The 18,840-nt window shown below is 40.1% G+C and overlaps 1 protein-coding gene across 6 annotated transcripts in view; it reads left to right on the top strand.

Moving 5' to 3' along the window:
• The window catches only part of SPAG9 (sperm associated antigen 9), a 92,479-nt gene extending 77,991 nt beyond the window's left edge, over window positions 1-14,488 (top strand). For 3 of the 6 annotated variants that reach the window (XM_025199165.1, XM_025199168.1, XM_006019764.3), the window contains 10 exons: window positions 1,674-1,793; window positions 2,730-2,810; window positions 3,361-3,428; window positions 4,199-4,347; window positions 5,156-5,327; window positions 6,276-6,389; window positions 8,339-8,377; window positions 9,258-9,434; window positions 10,310-10,447; window positions 13,222-14,488. In XM_025199165.1, the coding sequence (XP_025054950.1) occupies window positions 1,674-1,793; window positions 2,730-2,810; window positions 3,361-3,428; window positions 4,199-4,347; window positions 5,156-5,327; window positions 6,276-6,389; window positions 8,339-8,377; window positions 9,258-9,434; window positions 10,310-10,447; window positions 13,222-13,337 (1,174 nt within the window). In that variant the 3' untranslated portion in view covers window positions 13,338-14,488. The remainder of the gene's footprint in view (window positions 1-1,673; window positions 1,794-2,729; window positions 2,811-3,360; window positions 3,429-4,198; window positions 4,348-5,155; window positions 5,328-6,275; window positions 6,390-8,338; window positions 8,378-9,257; window positions 9,435-10,309; window positions 10,448-13,221) is intronic. The other 3 variants (XM_025199166.1, XM_025199164.1, XM_025199167.1) reach the window with 3 other exon arrangements.
• The last annotated feature ends 4,352 nt before the right edge of the window (window positions 14,489-18,840 follow it).

Genomic DNA, 18,840 nt, shown 5'->3' with positions numbered 1-18,840 from the left:
AGTGGCGGGGGGAAGCAGAGAGGGGCCTTTTTTCTTTTTCTTTCCAAGGAGCCTAATCACCTCTTCCACGGCCAGGGGGTGAGTTGCCAGCAGCCCCTGAGCTGCAAGGGGCCCCAGACCTTCCCTTCATGGCAGCAGCACCCCTCACATTCACCCAGGCTGGCGGCTAGTGGATGGATACTGCCCCAGCTTGCAGGCAGCACCCAGCCCAATCAAACTGTTCCCTGAACCTGAGCTGGGGCAGCACCCACCTAGGTGACTGCGGGGGTTGCTGCCACCACAGAAGGAAGGACCAGGGCCCTGCAGCTCAGGGGCCGCTCAGTCCACTGGCAGCTTGCCCCCTGGCCACGGCAGATGCAGGCAGGCTCCTTGGGGGTGAAAGAGGGAAAAAAAAAAAAAAAAAAAGGATTGTGCCTCTCACTGCTTCTGCCTTCAGCTGCCTCTCCCACAGTGGGAGGGCGAGCTGTCAAAGGCCGCAACGTTACAGATAGCTACGTTACAAACTAAACTTCATGCAGATGTGGTTTAGTTTGCAACATAGCAAACTCATTTAAATTTTAAAAACCCCTGCACGTGTACAGCATGATGCAATTAAACCGTAAAAAAGGCCAGTTTTCATAATGTGTTCAAGTGCTCATAGAGTAGGGTAAAACTGATGTGAAATTTTACACCTAAGTACTTTGAAGCCCTAACCTGTAAAACCATTCATAACAGCAGGGTGTCTTTTAGGTTCAGTGCAGGTCATTTCTTTTGTATGATACCGAAGTAGAATATCTTGTACAATCATGCTTTTATAACATGACCTCCAGTGTCTAGGTCAATTCATTGAGTCTTGTGTCTGGTACCTCCAAAAGACAGCATATCCGTCGATTTGTTAAACTGCTCATTCTTTTGACCTCACCATTTTGCTGAACTATCCTGGTGAAGTTTTTGCTGAGCCATACCAGAACAGGTTAAGGTCACACACTTCTGTCTAAGTGAAGCAGTCTTTCTCTAATTTTACTCAGATCAGTTGGCTCTTCAGATATGCTGCTTCTTTTTCATTCCAGCTCACTGTAGTTAGCAAAAAGCATGAATGTAGTTCATAAGAACTCCCCATTGGTTTAATCTAATCAAATATAAAACTCCTGAAATTCTTCAACGCCTTCAAATGTTCTTCTCGGCTGCTCTTAATGTAAGCCACTGTATGTATACAAGGAAATGGTAACATAAAATGCAACCTTAATATAAATCCCATGTAAGCATTTACATGAAGGAATGCCCTTTGGGGCTATGGACAAATGTAACTCTATAAGGCGGCGGGGAGCTGTTAGGCTATAAGTGTCACGTCGGCAGAAAGGCTAAATTGTTAAAACTTTAATCCTGAATGAAACAGGGTTGAAGTTGCAATGACTTTGCTGTGTTGCTACAGGAATATGCTGATTATACTATAAAAGTTTATCTTGGTATCACTTGATATCAGTACAATCCATGCATCTGTTTGTACCCTGGAAATGAGTCAGCTTCACCTGAACAGTTGGTGCGTTTGGTACAAGTCTTGCTTTCCTTCAGTTTTGTTTTATAGCATTGAGTGTTGAATAGCTTTGAATTGATTGCCCAGGTTATACTCCTGAGTATTCTGTGCATATGTTCAGACTGCTTTTGCCATTTTACTTTGTTTTTTTAATCCGTAGTGAGTCAGACCTGTATAAAGATGTAGCAGTGTTGCCAAATGAACAGGATCTTGTGAGAGAGGAAGCACAGAAAATGAGCAGCCTCTTACCCACAATGTGGCTGGGAGCACAGAATGGATGGTAAGACGATGCTGACTTGTAGCTATTCAAGTTGGAAGTTGAGTCACTTTAAACTTGCCTCTTGAGACAGTTTATGAACTTAAAGGCCAAAAAGCAAACACAAAATAGGAGAAATCCTCGAAAGAAAGAAAATTTGGAGGCATAAGCTATAGTAAAGCCTCTGCGTTCTGTGCTATGCTTCAGCACTGTAGGGTGTTTACATGTATACCGAGGTGGGCACTTTAATTACAGCAGCTCTCGACTCTAATTAAAGTGCCCGCAGCATCTTGTGTATCAGCATCGCTGTACTTGCCAAACGAGCTTTCGTTAAAGCGCTCTTGCCACTGTTTTGACGCACAGAGATTCTGATGCACAAGATGCAGAGGCTGCTAGAGCTCGCTAATTAGCGCGTTCCAGCAGACTCGATTAATTGATTCAACGAATCGATTCTGCTCCGACACGCTGTAATTAGTGCAACCTCCCTGTGCATGTACAGATACCCATAGGGTCTGCATCATTGAACATATTGGGTGCTTTGTTGTAGTTCTGTTAATGAATATATTTTAATTTTGCAAAACCGAAGGTAGATAAAGTGGTCTCTCTTGTCTGTGGGAAGATGTTCTACATTGAATGATCCATAGTACAGTCTAGGGATTCAGATGTATTGAATACTGTGTATCACTTTAAAAAACAAAACAAAAAAACCTTAGTGTCTTAATTTCAAATTATTTGGTTATCAGCTGAGATGATGCATTAGATAGCCGGCTTACATCCTACTTGGACAACGTAGTTCAGCCATCACCTGTTCTGTAGTTCTCAGTGTGAGAGGGAAACTTACTTTCCTGCCCCTCAGATTTAATTATAGTTTTACATTGGCTGAAATTGATACTTTTTATTAGACATTACCATGGTTGTGGCAGTATTCTTGTTTAATTCATCCCAATTATGTCCTTGCAGCTTGTATGTTCATTCTTCAGTGGCCCAGTGGAGGAAATGTGTTCATGCCATTAAACTTAAAGATTCTATTCTCAGTATTGTGTAAGTTGATCTGTAAGAGTCTTTTCTCAATCTTTAAAAGTGAACCTTTCTAAGAATAATTACTGTGTAGTTTAATTTCATTTCTACTCTGTGTGTTGGGATGCTAATGTTCATAAGTTAATCTCTTGGGGGAAAATGATGGGCAGGGGTGAAGGAGGGTGGCAGTGTCAGCACTGGGAGAAGCAAGAAGAGCAAGAGGGATGCAATGTGTACCAGCTACGAGGCTCATTTTTGAGATTCACGTATTAAGAAAAAATTACACAGACTAGAATTTTCCTTGAGACCCTTCCTGCAGGCTTTGTAGTAGTTGTTGCTGTCTCAGCTTTCTTTTCAATTTCTCCATGGCAGCCCTTCCACTTAATAAACTATACTCTGCAAAAAAAAATATGTTTGAATGTAAATTGATCAAATTATGCTAAACTCTAAATTATATATTTACTGTAAGATGCATCATGTTTTTAGAATGCTTTTACATTAAGTGTGAATAAGCTTAGTGACGTATCTATCTACCTCATATTCTCTCTCTCTCTCTCTCTCTCTCTCTTCCTAGACATGTTAAAGGAATAGTATTAGTTGCACTAGCTGACGGAACGTTAGCAATATTTCACAGAGGAGTTGGTAAGTGTCTTGGCATAAGATTTTGAAGCTGTGGATGTGCAGATGTACTTTTGTAACAACTTAGTAAATGTACAGTTATGAAATGTTTTATTTAAAAAAGAAAATGCATGCTCTTATTATCTGTGTTTACTGACTTTTTATACAACAAGCATTTACAGGCGTTTTAATGTTTCAAGTACCGTGTCAAATTGTATTGCCAGTTTCATTTACCAAGTGTAGCCTTGGCAAACTTCTTCCACGGTAACTGGAAATCCTAGCAGTTGGCAATTAAAGATTTTGTGGCTTAGTGAGGAAAATGTAGAAAGAAACCTCAGCACACAAGTCTATTTTTTACCATGCTTAGTAAAAACAGTTGATGTCCAGTGTTACATACAGATAATTGCTTATTGCACCTATGTGTCTGTCTAAGGACTGCATTTAGCAGTATATATCTACTGGTGGATTTCTAAATGTTTTGGTGTTAATGAGTCGCTGTGCTTGCAGATGCTATAAGAACAAAATAATAGCACCTGGTTCTTTAGAAACTAAGCATCCACACATTTGTTACTTAATGAAAAAAGCAGCCGGAATTTGAAATAACTTTTTGAAAATGTGTATATCATATCTGAAATAAGATTATTTGTATCTTATTGAAATAAGATTATAAAGGTGTATATCATATCTGGAATCTGAATAAGATTATTCTAAAACGAGAAATGTACCAGTGTGTTGCAGCAGTTGTGCACACAGATTAATTAAAACACTGGATTGTTCCTTTTCTTATTTTCAAGATGGTCAGTGGGACTTGACAAATTATCACCTCCTAGACCTGGGTCGACCTCATCACTCTATCCGTTGCATGACTGTGGTACACGACAAAGTCTGGTGTGGTTACCGGAACAAAATTTATGTTGTTCAACCAAAGGCCATGAAAATAGAGGCAAGTTTCACTGGTGTTTCAGTTGAAATAATTGAGTGTTGCCATTGTCTTTGTGGCATGTGCACACAGCCACTTATTGTCTTAAATCCATAGGACAGAAAGCTGTTTTTTCATGTATAGAAACGGACTATTTTTTAGCAAATTAATGCCTTTGGGGGGCATGTCCCTACAAGTGAAAGGATAATTTCCCTTCACTGTGCTTTAAAATCTTCTTTGACGGTAAAACTTGTCCCATCTCTGTTTATCAACCTGTGTTTTGTACCACTGCCTTCCTAACCAGGACCAGAGAATAGCGTCTGATAACTAACTGTATGTATCATGTTATGAGGGAGCTCTTGATGCACTGGACTTTATTCTCTTCCCATCCATTGGCTGCCTCATACAATTCAGCTTTGCATGGTCCTATTTCCAGGAGTTGTTTTTTTAGTTTAGTTTTTAATGTACTATTAAGAGGGCATTCTCCTTCTTGTGGCAGGAGACTTCAGTGTTAGTTATCCTGATGTGTAAGCTGTTGGGTCTAGATTGTCCTTGTACATAGCATGCTACAGAGGAAGAAAACAGCCAAAATTCCCCAAAAGGACTAGTGATCAGATTTGAGACGCATTAAAAGGACCTGACTTTCTAGAGCTCAGTGCTTCTTGTGGGGTAAATCTTTAAGGCTTTGTTCAGCACCTACAATTGCTAGGACTGTTTTTAAGAATCTTGACCAAATTTCTGCTTAAAACATTTTATCTGTAGTATCTAAAGTGACTGAGATGAAAGCTCTTGCCTTTGCCATTACAAATTTAATTCTAAATATCTTCCCTAGAAATCATTTGATGCACATCCAAGGAAAGAGAGCCAAGTGAGACAGCTGGCGTGGGTGGGTGATGGGGTATGGGTATCAATTCGCTTGGATTCCACACTCCGGCTCTATCATGCGCACACATATCAGCACCTGCAGGATGTGGACATTGAACCCTATGTAAGCAAAATGCTAGGTAAGTTACTGAGTATAATAACACTTCCTCCTTATTGCCCATTTGCTTTTATCTTAGCCTGTCATGGAGCAAAAGGTCCTATTAGCCAACAAAGGGAATGAAAATTGGTCACCAAAACTTATCTGACTTGGACTTGACTCCCCCAACACACCTGATTCCGTAGTCACAAATCAAGCAGCCCCTATAACAGTGTTGTCAAAAACTAGCAATCTTTTTTTGGCTCAGTCTTCTGCTCTTAACCGTAGATATCTTCTAGGCATTCAGAACTATTTAGGAAGATGACAGGGGTGGGACTACTGAATTTTTCTTGTTCCAGTTCAGCTCTGAGTGGACTTAAGCCTCAGTTTTTCAGCCTACATGTGTAGAAGGAAAGTGAAGGGGTTCTGATCGAGAGCAGACTTAGAGAGATTTTATTACTGTGAAACCAGGTATCTGGTTTTTGCCATCATGTTTTTCCACGTAGCTGCAGTTATAACAGCTGTAAGATTTAATTTTATGATCTTCATTTTCTTTAGAAGGAGCAATACGGTTTCTTTTAGCTAGACAGGAAACAGTAGTTTCAGATCTTTGAACTTGCTTTTCATTCAGTCCTTTTTTTAGATTGTTGCCTCCTACATTATAAGCTCCAAAGTATTTTCCTGTAATGTGCACTAGGAAAAAATTGTAACACCTTTTCAGATATATCTATTCACTGGTACCAAGCTTTTTTTTTTTTTTTAATTCCTTTCCAATCCAAGAACTTAAATCTGGGAAGAGTGAATTTGGCTTTGTGAGGTCTCTCTCTAAATTCAGCATGATACTGGACGCTTTATTTCTGTGCTTCTGTTCTGGGCAGGATATTTGCTACCTTGCACAGGTATAGACATTATAAGGTACACTCGGCTCTGTAAATGTACAAATGATGATTGCTGCTCAACACTTTTAATGAAAACATTTGCTTGTTTTTAGGTACTGGAAAACTGGGGTTCTCCTTTGTGAGAATCACAGCTCTTATGGTGTCTTGTAATCGTTTATGGGTGGGGACAGGAAATGGTGTCATCATCTCCATTCCATTAACAGAAAGTAAGTAAAATGTAAACGAATGGCCCTCCCTGTATTTCCAAAAGCACTAGGCAGCTACACTGTAGTTGTAAGAATAAAATAGGAGATAACATTTGATAATTTGGTATGGATATGGAGAATTTCACCTTGGGGCTGAATCTGCCTCAGGTTAGTATCCAAGGGATATTTAGCTTTCCTTAGGTGTAGCATCTTATTTCCTGGCAGACAGCTCTCTGTACAAAACACTCCATGACAAAAGACACTTGTATCTGGACTCTGAGCAGAGAAGCTGTGGACTAACTGGACATGGAGACTGAACCCTTCAAAGGAGCAGGGATGGTGGTGGTGGTGGTGCCATTGTCCAGAAAAAAATGAAGGAATTTGTTCTCCAGTCATGACAAGGCACTTCATACAAGCACTCAATTCATGCTTAAAAAATTGCTGTGGTCAAGTAAGTGCTGTAGCAACTCCAGTGAAAACAGCCTGGGTGTCTCTCCAGAATCCCTTGCACAGTTGGTAGTGCCTCTTTCCCTAGATGTGACCAATGTGAGAAGCAGCATTGTTGAGCTGCTTTTAAAGAAGGCGGACAAAGCTTAGGAGCTGTAACCACATTTTTCAGATGGAGTAATTTAGCTTCTAAGTAAAGCCCAATCACTGGAAATTGAGGGTGTCTGTCTGTGCTAGAAAAAAAAATGCATCTGCTGCTGATTTGAATTCTTGTCATATATGGTAGGTATTTTAAAAATAAAATAAGTGCTTTCTAGGAATAGCGAATGTCATTTATAAAGGATAGTTGAACTGGGAAGACACCCATCCCCATCCATTCAAGCACCAAACAAGTCTTAAGTACTATGAATGAGTCTTTTTCAGTCTTAAAAACCTAAGTTCTCCCATCTAAAGTTTTGACAGAGAGAATATCCAGTAGCTGAGATTTTAGGCCTGTAGCCAGTATCACAGGGTTTTTTTCTTACAGAAAACACCAAAATAGAGCCTTTAGAAAAGCAAAGATGACAACTGCTAGTATTTAGTTGTAGTGTTAAAACGCAGTATTGCAACAATCTCAAGAAGGAAACTTCTATATGTCAGCAAAAATTGTCGTGTTGTAACTGCTTTGTTGAACAGCACACGCATTGTTTCTCTCACTGTCCCATTACATTGATCATCCATTAAATAAGTGTTTGTTTTTTGCATTGCACAAGTGTACTGGGGAAAAACAGGGGTGTAGGTTGAAAAACAAGCTTCCCGTGGTTGTGGACTTGACATGGCTAAATCGCATTCAAAAAAGTAGAGTTGCTTTTGGCTTGCAACAAAATCAAATTTTTTAGACTTCAGTGGAGATGATCCTTTTTGAATATTGTGAACATGAAGGAAAGGGGCTCTGTCAAAACTGGGAGGCTTAATTTTAGTCCTCTTAATGTTCTTGTTCATGGGCACAGTTACCTTCTTGTCTTCATCCTTGGTACTTGTGAGTAGGCCGAGTTCAGTAAATGTCAGTACCGCTCCAAACGTTCACGATTACAAGGACAGCGTAACTGGTGTGCATGCTCAGCTGTGAAGAGTTGCTGCCCTGGTCTGTTGGCAGATTGACCAGCTGAGCATCTTCTCTAGAGTGTGCTATCACTTTCTAGAGCAGGTGGACTTAGGATCATGAGGACACTTTAAAACACTGTTTTGCCTCTCAGTTTTGATGGTGTCCCTTTATGGAAAGAGAGAAAGGGGAAACCTTGATGCCATTTAACTGTAGAGTGACAAAAAAAAGAATCACATGGAAAGCGGCACAGCTGTTTTATCCATTTATACTGAAACCTTTATAACAAGTTGCTGCTCTTTATTATGTTGGAATCTTCTGTAATTAGTTAGGAGCTAAACTTGAAAGCTCAGTCTTATCAAATATCAAAGTGGTGGGTTCTCATTAATCCTTCTCTACTGTCATACCTATCTATTTCCCCTTTCCTCCTTTCTCACTTTAGCTGTAATCCTCCACCAGGGACGTTTACTGGGGCTGAGGGGTAAGTGCAGATCCTGAACAAAAATCTATTCTCAGGCTTCTAATAGCCACTTTGAGGCTGTTTCCCACTCCTATAGTTTTACCCTTTGTATGTTCCTAAATGTTTTTCCACTTGCAGTTACTGCATTGCAGCAGTTTTATGTTTGCTAAATGGCCACCAATCTGCTCAGCAGTTTAGTGTATCATCCTGTGTTGCAGCTGAACTTTCATACAGACTTTTTTCTTCCAGACAATGTGTTGATATCCTACCTCATAACTTTGTCATTAATCCACATCATTTACTCGCTTGTTACAAATCACCATTTCTTTCACTCCTCTGATAGTCTTTGGAATGGAGATGGCTTGTGTGTCTAGCATGAGTTTGAAGCACTTTTTCTCTTAATGGCGTTTTAAAACATCTCAGGAAATACTAGACGCAGAATTATGATTGGATAGCTCCTTTGTGCCCAATCTGGCTGGTTTTAGTGGGGTTTTGTCAGCTTGAGATACCTTATGATCACAGTTGCTAAAGAAAACTTTTATAAAGTTTAATTGGAATTACCCACATGGATTCTTTTAGGATTTGGTTCATTGAGATGTCACTAAGTGGTATTTAATTTGTTTGTCAATTGAAAGTACTTTTTAGAAAAGTAAAACTTGGCAGTTATGCTAGACTAATAAGAATCCTCCTCCATCTTCTGATGTACTCCAAATAACTAAGCATGCAGTCTTTTTATTTTTCTTTCCAGCTCTGTCTTGAATTGGCATTGCTGCCCTTCTGTTTCATTTTATCTGAGTTGGCTTTAGCTTTTAGATGGTACCATAAGGTTTCCTAACAAATAACCACTCCTGCAGCCTGCATCTTCAAGTAGAAAATACTTTTGTTCTTTCTTCTCTTACAGCTAATAAAACCACATCAGGTTCTGGAAACCGTCCTGGGAGTGTGATACGTGTATACGGTGATGAAAACAGTGACAAAGTGACTCCTGGGACATTCATCCCATATTGTTCCATGGCACACGCACAGCTTTGCTTCCATGGGCACCGTGATGCCGTTAAGTTTTTTGTTGCAGTACCTGGTAAGCATTGTGCGCTTGTTCTTAAATTGAGTTTCCCCCAGTCTTAGTTCCCTCCTTGGCAACTCCACATAGGAACAAGTATGAGAAATCCCATGTTCAGAGTTCTGCTTCTCAAACTAGATACCCCCCAGTGGACAGTGGCACAAGAATGGCCTGGGAATTGCCTTGTTTGTTCCTGGGAAGTTGTAGTGCAGTGGTGAAGGGAGCAGTGGAACATTTAGTTATTTGAAAAAAGGTGGTGAGATGCAAATGGACTAGGACAACTATAATTTTAAAAACTTGGCTTCGGTTCTCCCAGTCCTTGGTGTGAAGGGGTTACTGTGTTTGATATGAATGAAGCACTTATGATAGAGTGCGACTCCACTGAAAGAGAATCTTGGTTTGAAAAGCAATATAAATATTTTTAGATCCTGGAATGCCAGGTGCGTGTCCCAAGTGAATGTGTGTATGTGTGCGTGTGTGTGCACAGCTGTATTGCCCTGAGGAAAGCAAGAGCTGGATTATTTACTTAGTGCTAAAGATGCTCTTTTGAACATACTTAGTTCCAAATGCAGTGAAGTAATCAAACTGAACGTGCTATATTCTTCAGGGTATCGGCAGACAAAACAATTGCACTGGTTCATTCAGAAATTAAGTCACCTGTTTAGTTTCCACTAATTGTCGTGTCACGCTCATGGTTTCTTAGTTGCCTACAGAAAAATCAATTTTTAACTAATTTTCATGGACAAGCATTATTAGCCTTTTTTTTTCTTCAGACTATTGCGGTGTTGGTATCTCATCAACTCCTTTTATGAGGGTCCCTCATTTGTAAGGTGTTGAATAAAACAATTTTTTATTTATTTTGGGGGGGTTGTTTGTTTGTTTTTTTAATACAGGTCAGGTTGCTTGTCCACAGAGTAGTGGAGGATCTGAAATATCAGCTGATAAAACTGGCCAAGAAGCCTTCAGCCAGACTTCCTTGAAATCTATGTTGGTTATAAGTGGAGGAGAGGGCTATATCGACTTCAGGATGGGTAAGAGACGTAGTCTCTCAAACTGTTTTTGTTCTGTATATGGCTCATTATGATCTGATTAATGACTTGCTGTAGCTTCTTATTAAAAGATAAATCTAACATCAGATATTAAAGACAGAGAAAATGTCTCCATGTATGTGGATTTATCTGGATAAATGCACTTACGTGGAATGAATGCAGACAAGCCATGGTTAGTAATAAAGTAAGTCGTTAGATGAGTATCTTGGTATCCAGAAGGCTTTGGACCATCAAGCCTTCACACGCACTCAGTCAATACTACAAATTTCTAGGTATGAATACTACAGTCTGTGCCATCTCTTGCAACGTAGCCACCTCTGGGATAAAACCCTTTATGTAAGCTGAAGATGGTAACTACTTGAGTGGGTGTATATGGAAAGTGTTTTCTGTAATGACTTTGAACTGGGACATGGAAAAGAGGAGGTGGATAAACCAAATGAATTCAGTTAAGAGGCTTTGTCCAAGCAGGATGTAGATGTTCCTGAAGCCTGGTTTTCCTAGCCCCCAGGCCTTTTTTTTTATTGTCTTACGCTGTTAGAACATGTACCTTGAACTTAATTTACCTTTGTTATAATTTTGGGTTTTTACATATTCCATAAACCTTTTTAGGAAAATTTTGGACCACATTCAATCTGATCTGTCAGTAAAGGAGAGTGCTAGGATCTATGCACATTAGGGTGGCCATCGTAGAGGACAGTCCGGTTGTCCTCTGTCCCCTATTGATGTGAAACCAGACGCCTTTGTGTCTTGAAGAGAAAAATAGAGGACATAAAGGCGTCTGGTTTTGTATCAATAGAGGACAGAGTAGCAGAAAACCGGAATGTCCTCTGTGATGGCACATGTTGTTTTTCATGCAAAAGTTTTTGCTGGCCCGTCTTTTTTTCCAGTAACTAGTTTGCACTGATTCAACCAGTAAGGAACTGGCATCTGTTATAAAGAAAGAGTTATCAACATTAAAAGCTTTAGGGCAAGAAATACATGAATTGAGTAATGGTTTAGAATCCTTCATGTTCTTTCCTCAGTTTAATAGATGGGTATCTGTGGCAGCCCAGCCAACAGCATGCAACACTTTCACCTAATCAAGATTATAACAGCACGTAAGACATTACAGTGTCTTACACGTAAGACATTACAGTTTCAGAGCTGTAAGTTAGAGGTCACCAAGGAAAAAAAAATGGGGCTGATAAACTAATCACATGACGGATGGGTCTTATTTAGGCCACTTTACCTTCTGGCAACTTCATATACCTCAGATAACAAGAACAGTGTCGCAGTCAAGGAAGACGTGCACCAATTCTGACATTCCACTATCTGGTAAAAAAAAACAGGAATGTCTGACTGAGGCTTAAGCTAAGAATAAGCAGTATTTGGTTTCCTCTGTCATCATTTGCCTTAAGTAGTTTAACTTTAGAACTGCCCATTTGTTTCAAACTATTTTGCTTTCACTGTGATCCCACACCAGGATGCATTGAAATGCTTCTGTAGCTTCAACATAATAACAGTGCAAGCATACCACTCTGGGTGATGGGGCCCTCGCAGTGCATGCTGCTCTGTACAGACTTTCTCCTAAACTGGGAGCAGTGTGCTGTGTGGGTGGGTTAATTAGTACTGTGCCAAAGTAGGCTCCATTTGTGGTCAGATGCTATAGGGGGCTGCTTCCCTAGTTTTGTCGTCTTGCAAAGACCTGGTTCGGGTCACAAGCAGTCTAGATTCAGCCTCCACTCGTCCATACGATAAAATCACCATTTGTTTTGACCTTGTTAATCTCCGTTCAAGAGCGGTGATGCAGGTTTGGCTGGAAGCAGAGCCATTTGAGGGAGTAGGTAATGCGAAGAAGTCGGAGCAAATAACAAGGACAGGAGCACAGAGCAGACTAAGCGTTGCAGCTACTGTACAAGTTACCTTAACACTTTGCAGTGAGCATTTGCATTCAGTTACCACTTGTCTTTTCAGACGAGCGCATTCTTGTCTTTGTTTGGCTTGCATGCATGTGCAAGATCTTCCTTGCTGTTTCATAAATGGCACCATCTCTTCTGCTCCTTGGGAGACACGCAGGACTTTTTATCAAAAGGTTGCTGAAAGTCCAGATATTGTCTGATCAACTGGATCACCCTAATCCACATGTTTATACATGCCTTCCATAATGACTGGCGAGGCCTTTACTGAAGCCATGTTGGCTGATCCCCCAGCAAGTCCAGCTCAGCCATGTAATGGACACTCCTATTTTTATAATAGTTTTTACCCATTTGCCAGGAAGAGAAGTTCAGCTCACTGGCCTGCCTTTCCCCGGAGCCCTTTTTAACCATGGGCATTACATTGGCTACCCACCAGTTCTTTGGCACAGAGACTATTTTTAACAGTAGGTTACATACTAATTTAAATAGGCCTGCAATTTTGAGCTTGGGGTCCTTCAGGACCCTTAGGCAATTACTATCTGGTCCTGGTGATTTACCGTAGTTTAATCCATTTGTGCTGCAAACACATCTACCAGCACCTCAATTTGAGTGGCTTCTACTGATTTGTCCCCTGGAAAAAGCAGCTCTGGTATTGGAAACCTCAATTCATTGCCTTTTAGATGTTTGTTAAGGAGTCTGATTCTGTTATAACCAGGAGTGCAGATGGCAACCGCTGTTTCTTGATGCATCCTCTTATGTAATCACGTTGGATGGGTCCCTCCAGCCCTGCTCTGTGTATAGTGCTAATGTCACGGTTTACATTCATTGTTCTCCAACTGAATCTAAGCTGTGTTTCCTCAGGTGATGAAGGTGGAGAATCTGAACTCCTTGGAGAGGCTCTACAACTTGAACCTTCTGTAGCCAAAGCTGAGAGGAGTCACTTGATAGTGTGGCAAGTCATGTACGGCAGCGAGTGAGCCCGCTCAGAAGCAGCTGGAGACCGCAAAAAAATTCTGCATGTTTTTTTGTTTTATTTTTGTGGAACCTGTTTCACGCCACGATGTTGGAGCATTTCTTTTGCTGTTTAACTTTATATCGCAATTCTGTCAGACCTTAACTATACAGGAATTAGCTTGTGCTGTTTTACTGCACCAGTGTTACCTAGGTCAGTATAATGAAGTCCAAGAACGTTTCCGTTCCCAGAACGTGTGCATCATAGGAGGCAATCCAGACGCAGTTCACTGGATCACGACCATCTAATCAGCTCACTTTCTTGATAGTTTCACTTCTGTCCATTGAGAGAAACTTCATTACAGCTCAGCTTGATTTCTGTGAAACATTTGAGTAAAACAGCAAAGTTATTCCCTCGGCATTATAAAATTACCCAGCTAATGTCAGGTGAATTGTTGAGATTCATCCAGGCAGACATGCAGTGAGGGCTAAAATAACTGTACACTTTCACTTTCTTTGTCAAACCCGACTAATCTTGTTTATAGTGGTCTACAGTTTTGGTTGCCATCTTCATCAAGATTCCTGGGGAAAGAGGAGACTGTAAAGAACAATGATATCGAAATAAAAATGTAAGGTTTTGTTTGCTGAAGAATTCTAACATTAGAGAGCTGCTGCCTTCAACAGGCTTTTTCCATTCTCCTACCATGGATACTTGTCACATCTCAGTGATTTTTTTTTTTTTCCAAAGGACATTCTTAGATGTTGAGATTATTTTAAAATTGGAAATAAGTTGTAAAATCCGTGAGCGGGAGATGTGATTTCTTTTGTTCCCCCCTTCATGTCTTAAATCCATATATATCCTAACCCCCAGGCGTAATCTTCTCTGCCTGGTCAAACTCATGAGGCACTATGTAGTTGTGGAGGTTACAGACCTCAATTAGAGCTAGAGAAATGATTGATACACACAGGGAAATCCGTTTGGCACTAGTGAGATTGAAGAAGAACTTTAGCTCTATGTAATTAGGCACAAAATATGTACATTTTAGTTTTCATACCCCTATTTAGGCAGTGAAGTACTGCTGGTTAGAGAGAAGACTGCCACAGCAGATGAAATAACACTATAAGACTGAATAAATTGACAAAAGCCAGGAGAGTCCAGAATCAAGGCTGACTCTCTGCCTACTCACAATATATATATATATATATATATATATATATAAAACTACAGCAGTGTGAGTGTAAGATCGTACGTCTTCCTTTTACTTTGAATCTCCTGCATTGATATCAGAACTTTATATTTATTTCTTTCAGATGTGTAATATTTATCCAGTTTGTCCCTTAACTTAGTCTCTGGGAAGTACGAGTTTAGGAAGCCTTTTTAAACAAATATTTACATGTACCCCTAAATGATTGGGACCGTTCCTGACAGATTAGTAGAGAAATGAACAACTTGACAGTGAGAGACTGGAATAGTTTCAGAGGAGTAAATATTAGAAACACTTTTTTTAAAACTGCCTAAACATTTTTATGCAATAGGAGCAGTTCTGGTCTATCAGGCAAACATGTGTTTATATATTTTCTTAATTTTTTTAAATGAACACATTTAGCTGAGGTCTATTGTGTAAATATATATTTAGGCAGCTTTTTCAAATGCATATCATATTTGATAAGCCAGAAAAACTCCATTCAGGTCTATTGGTTAGATTTATATGTATAAATACTTTTTAAGCAGCATATTTTGTACATGGCTGTTCCTTGCGTAAATATGTATTTAGGACATGAACTATGTAGTAAAATCCTTATGAAAAATGTCTAATATCTTGCTAGTATTTTTCTCTTCAGGATGCCAAAAGTGGTGAGAGCATGTTCACAAATTAATTTCCCAATTTTCATCTTTAAAAATCACTCTTAAATTGCTTTGGCTTAAAGCTAAAACCCGGGAACTTTTAAAAAAAAAAAATGATACAAGTACATAAAATCAAACATTGTTATAAAAACTTATTTTAAATATATATAGATTTGTATGCTGAACTTCAAGCACATTTTTGAGTTATAACTCGTGAAATTGGGTGTCTAAGAAAAATGTTGACTAAACTGTAATGGTAGTGCAAAATGCATCACTGAGTGGTGCAGTTTTATTACTCCTGCTGTCTTTCCATTTGAGTTTAACACACTGGCCATTTGAAAACTGTCTCCAAAGCTTTACTCACCAGTGGCTTGTCACACTCATGGTCTCAGAAGAAAAAAAAACGCACAATTCTGTTCCCTGGATCTTTATTCTAGTATTTGATTTGTACTTATTAGTGAGCTGTTTCTCTAAACTGCTTCACTGCTGTCAAATAGAGCAGACGTGTCTGGCAAGTGCTTACCTAGTCTTTTGCCAAATGTATCTGGTACACTGTGTCATTCCAGTTACTTCAATGGACCAGCTCTTGCAGGGTGTTTACAGAGACAGAAATGTTTCTGTTCAGTAGTGGAGGGGTTTTGAAGAAAACACTAGCTATAATTCTAGTACCACTGGGTATAGACAAGGGGTTTGTGCACTACCCTGCATTGATTCATTTCAAGTTTCCTCCCCCGTCCTAAAGAATAGTAGGTGTTGGAGATGTGTATTTCTCATCACAGTGCACTGGGATTTATAAACTCCCTGCTCCGGGTCACTTTGAAGGGTGGGTAAAGCACGTCAAAACCATGTATCGAGATGTCAATATCCTCCTGAAAACCCAAGTCTCAAGAACGTGTTTATGCATCACGCTCATGTGGTTTTAAGCATCATATAAATAGGAATGAAGCTCTTGATAGTTACAGCTTGTTAATCGTTTGAAAACATTTCGAGCACAAAAAATATGCAGCACATTACTTGTCTGGATAAGTGTGTTTGCATGGTAAAGGTAAAATGAATTATATAAGCCGCTGTATTGTTCATTTCTTGTCAAGGTCTTCCTGCATCGGATCAGATAGAGCTGGCAGAGTGTAGACACTTTATCATAGGCTGCCTTAGTAACGAACACATGTTAAATCTGTTTTATTATACTAACTGTTCTAAAGAACGTGTCTTTTTAAAATGCTGTGTAACTGAATATTTATTTCCATGTGAGTATTATAAAAGTTACCAAAGGATTAAACCTGACTTAGCACTCTTGTAAGTGACCCTGTTGAGGTGGGGGTCTTACAAAGACCCTCTTCTGTAAAATGAGACACAGTCAACTAAATACAGCTCTTGGTGAAGTTAAATGGTTTTTTCTAACAGGGTTATGCCATATTGTAACAACCTGTGTTGCACCTCAAAGCATTTTTTTTTCTATACACTAAACGTCGCTCCTTCCCTCTAACAAAATTAAGTTTCCTTTATTAATTTTGTTGCACATTTCTCAACCTTTTAAATCTATTTTAAACATTTTATGGTCTGTAATTTTTTGGAAGTTTTTTGTCTGTTAGACACTTTACGCTGAATTTTACTCGCCTCTGTAACCCGAGATGGATACTACAGCGTTAAACTTGCTGTCTGTTAAAAACTTGAGGCTTCTTTTCTGTGAGCAGGAAGCTCATATAGCAGTGTAGTTATTTCAGTATTTATTTCTATTATTGAATCCTTGGGGTTCAGAATGTAACTTTGTACATGAAATATATATAAATATGTATATGAAACATGCATTTGGTGTGGTGCGTTTCCTTTGCAGTCTCGCACTGAGTATATGTGGTCATTGTTGCCACAGGTACCAGATGAGAGAACTGGCCGATTAGTTCTGAATTGACAGTTGAATGCTCAGTAAAATCCAGAGGTATGGAAAAAGTGGACTATGCTGCTGCCAAAACCCATTGTCCCTCCCTGCTTCTCCCACAGCTGGGGAGTTAGAGAGGAAACTGGAATTTCTCATTGATGTGTTTTGATACTTCTGGTGGGGACCAGTCTTGCCCCCTCCACAACCCCTCAGTGGAATGGATTTGAGTTCATTCATAAAGTCCATACTTCTGAAAGGGGCTTATCTGTATCAACATGCACATTATCATATCCGCTAGTGTTCTCCCCTGCACTAGTGACCACAGCTCCCTCAGCTGCCTTCATGCATGTCCTGGGTTATCTCTGGAGGAATGGGGATGGTGTCTGTGTGAACAGTTGATTTTATTTCTTGGAGCCAATAGAGCAGTCTTGTACCCTTAGGGTGCTGCCCCCACTCTCATAAGGCCAGTGGCCCCACTGAGCTGGCTGTGTTGAAGAGTTTGGAGGGTAGAGTCAGTACCTTGAATTGCATCTAGAACAGGGTTATGATGAGCGCAGGGTGTAAAGCCCAGGTTCAGTGACTTTATCTTCCTGTACTCAACACAGCCCTAGAAGCCTGCAGACTTTGGATGGCTATTGCATTGCTGCCGCGGTAACTCAAGCATACATCGTTCACTTCTCTCAGGTGAGGCTAACTCAGGTGAGAGCAGCGCAGCTGCAATAAACTGAGCTTAAAGAGGGTTTAGCAGCTTGAGTCTGTTCACTCGAGCTGTAACCACATCCTTAGTAGGCCAGCCAACGGGGGTTAGTAACACTTGAGCAAAAGATTCCTCTGTGTGGATATAGGGTTCAAGTTAACTGCACAGTCAAGATGCAGGGCTCAAATAGAGCCAGTTGCAGTCATTTTACCTTGATCTAACTTCTACCAAATACATTTCTCACTTGTTTCTCCCCATGTTTGCTTTCCTTGCAGCTCTTCAAAGAGCCTGTTAATAATATTGTCAGTCCTGCGTTTTTTTTATGGCACTGAAGTTGCAGCTTCTTTCCCTGCTTGTACTGTGTGTATCAATGAAGCTTTTGATTTTACCCCAGACTTGCTCAGTGGAGAGACTACAACCAGCTTACATTGACATTGATATCCAAGTCTTGCCTTTATGGCTTATGGTGTCCCTGGTCCAACTCCCTGTCCCCTCTTTCCCCCGCTACCCCCAATTCCTCCCCATTTTTTTAAACGATCTTTTTACTGCCTTATTCACTTCTACCCATAGCTTAAATTAAAACAAAACAAAAAAAAAGCTGGCTCTGTTTCGAGGCAAATATCAACCTATGATTCACATGCAAAGAATCTAGAGGATTTCCACCTCTGGCTGCAACTCAGTTGAAATGATTACTGGCACCGACTGTATTTTTCTGAGGTCTCTTGTCCATCTTGGCAAAGCATCTGACTTGCAGTCTTTCAAGCCCAGTCGAGCTGTTAGCCCATATGCAGAAAAGGATCTGTACTGAATTCTAAGGTCGATAGGAGAGAGAAGACAATGCCAAGAGATTCATTCTTGATGCATGAACAAAATGCCCGGTTAGAGTCAGGTTCCAATGTTTCCTGGCTCGTCTGCTTCTACGTAGCCCCATCTGTTATGAGAGATGCAGCTTAATTAGTTCGTAGCAAATGGCTGCAGCAGTGAAGTCAGTTTTCATGTCTTTTTAAACCATTCTGTGTTAACTCCTTTCTCATACATTGAGAATCTCTCTCAAATGTCACGGGCCAAGCAGCAGAGTGGAAGACCTAAAACCAGTTGTATCATTTAGCC

The sequence above is a fragment of the Alligator sinensis genome, unplaced genomic scaffold (genome assembly GCF_000455745.1).
Source record: "Alligator sinensis unplaced genomic scaffold, ASM45574v1 scaffold876_1, whole genome shotgun sequence".
Taxonomy (NCBI): Eukaryota; Metazoa; Chordata; order Crocodylia; family Alligatoridae; genus Alligator; species Alligator sinensis.
This window is presented reverse-complemented; position numbering and strand designations above follow the sequence as displayed.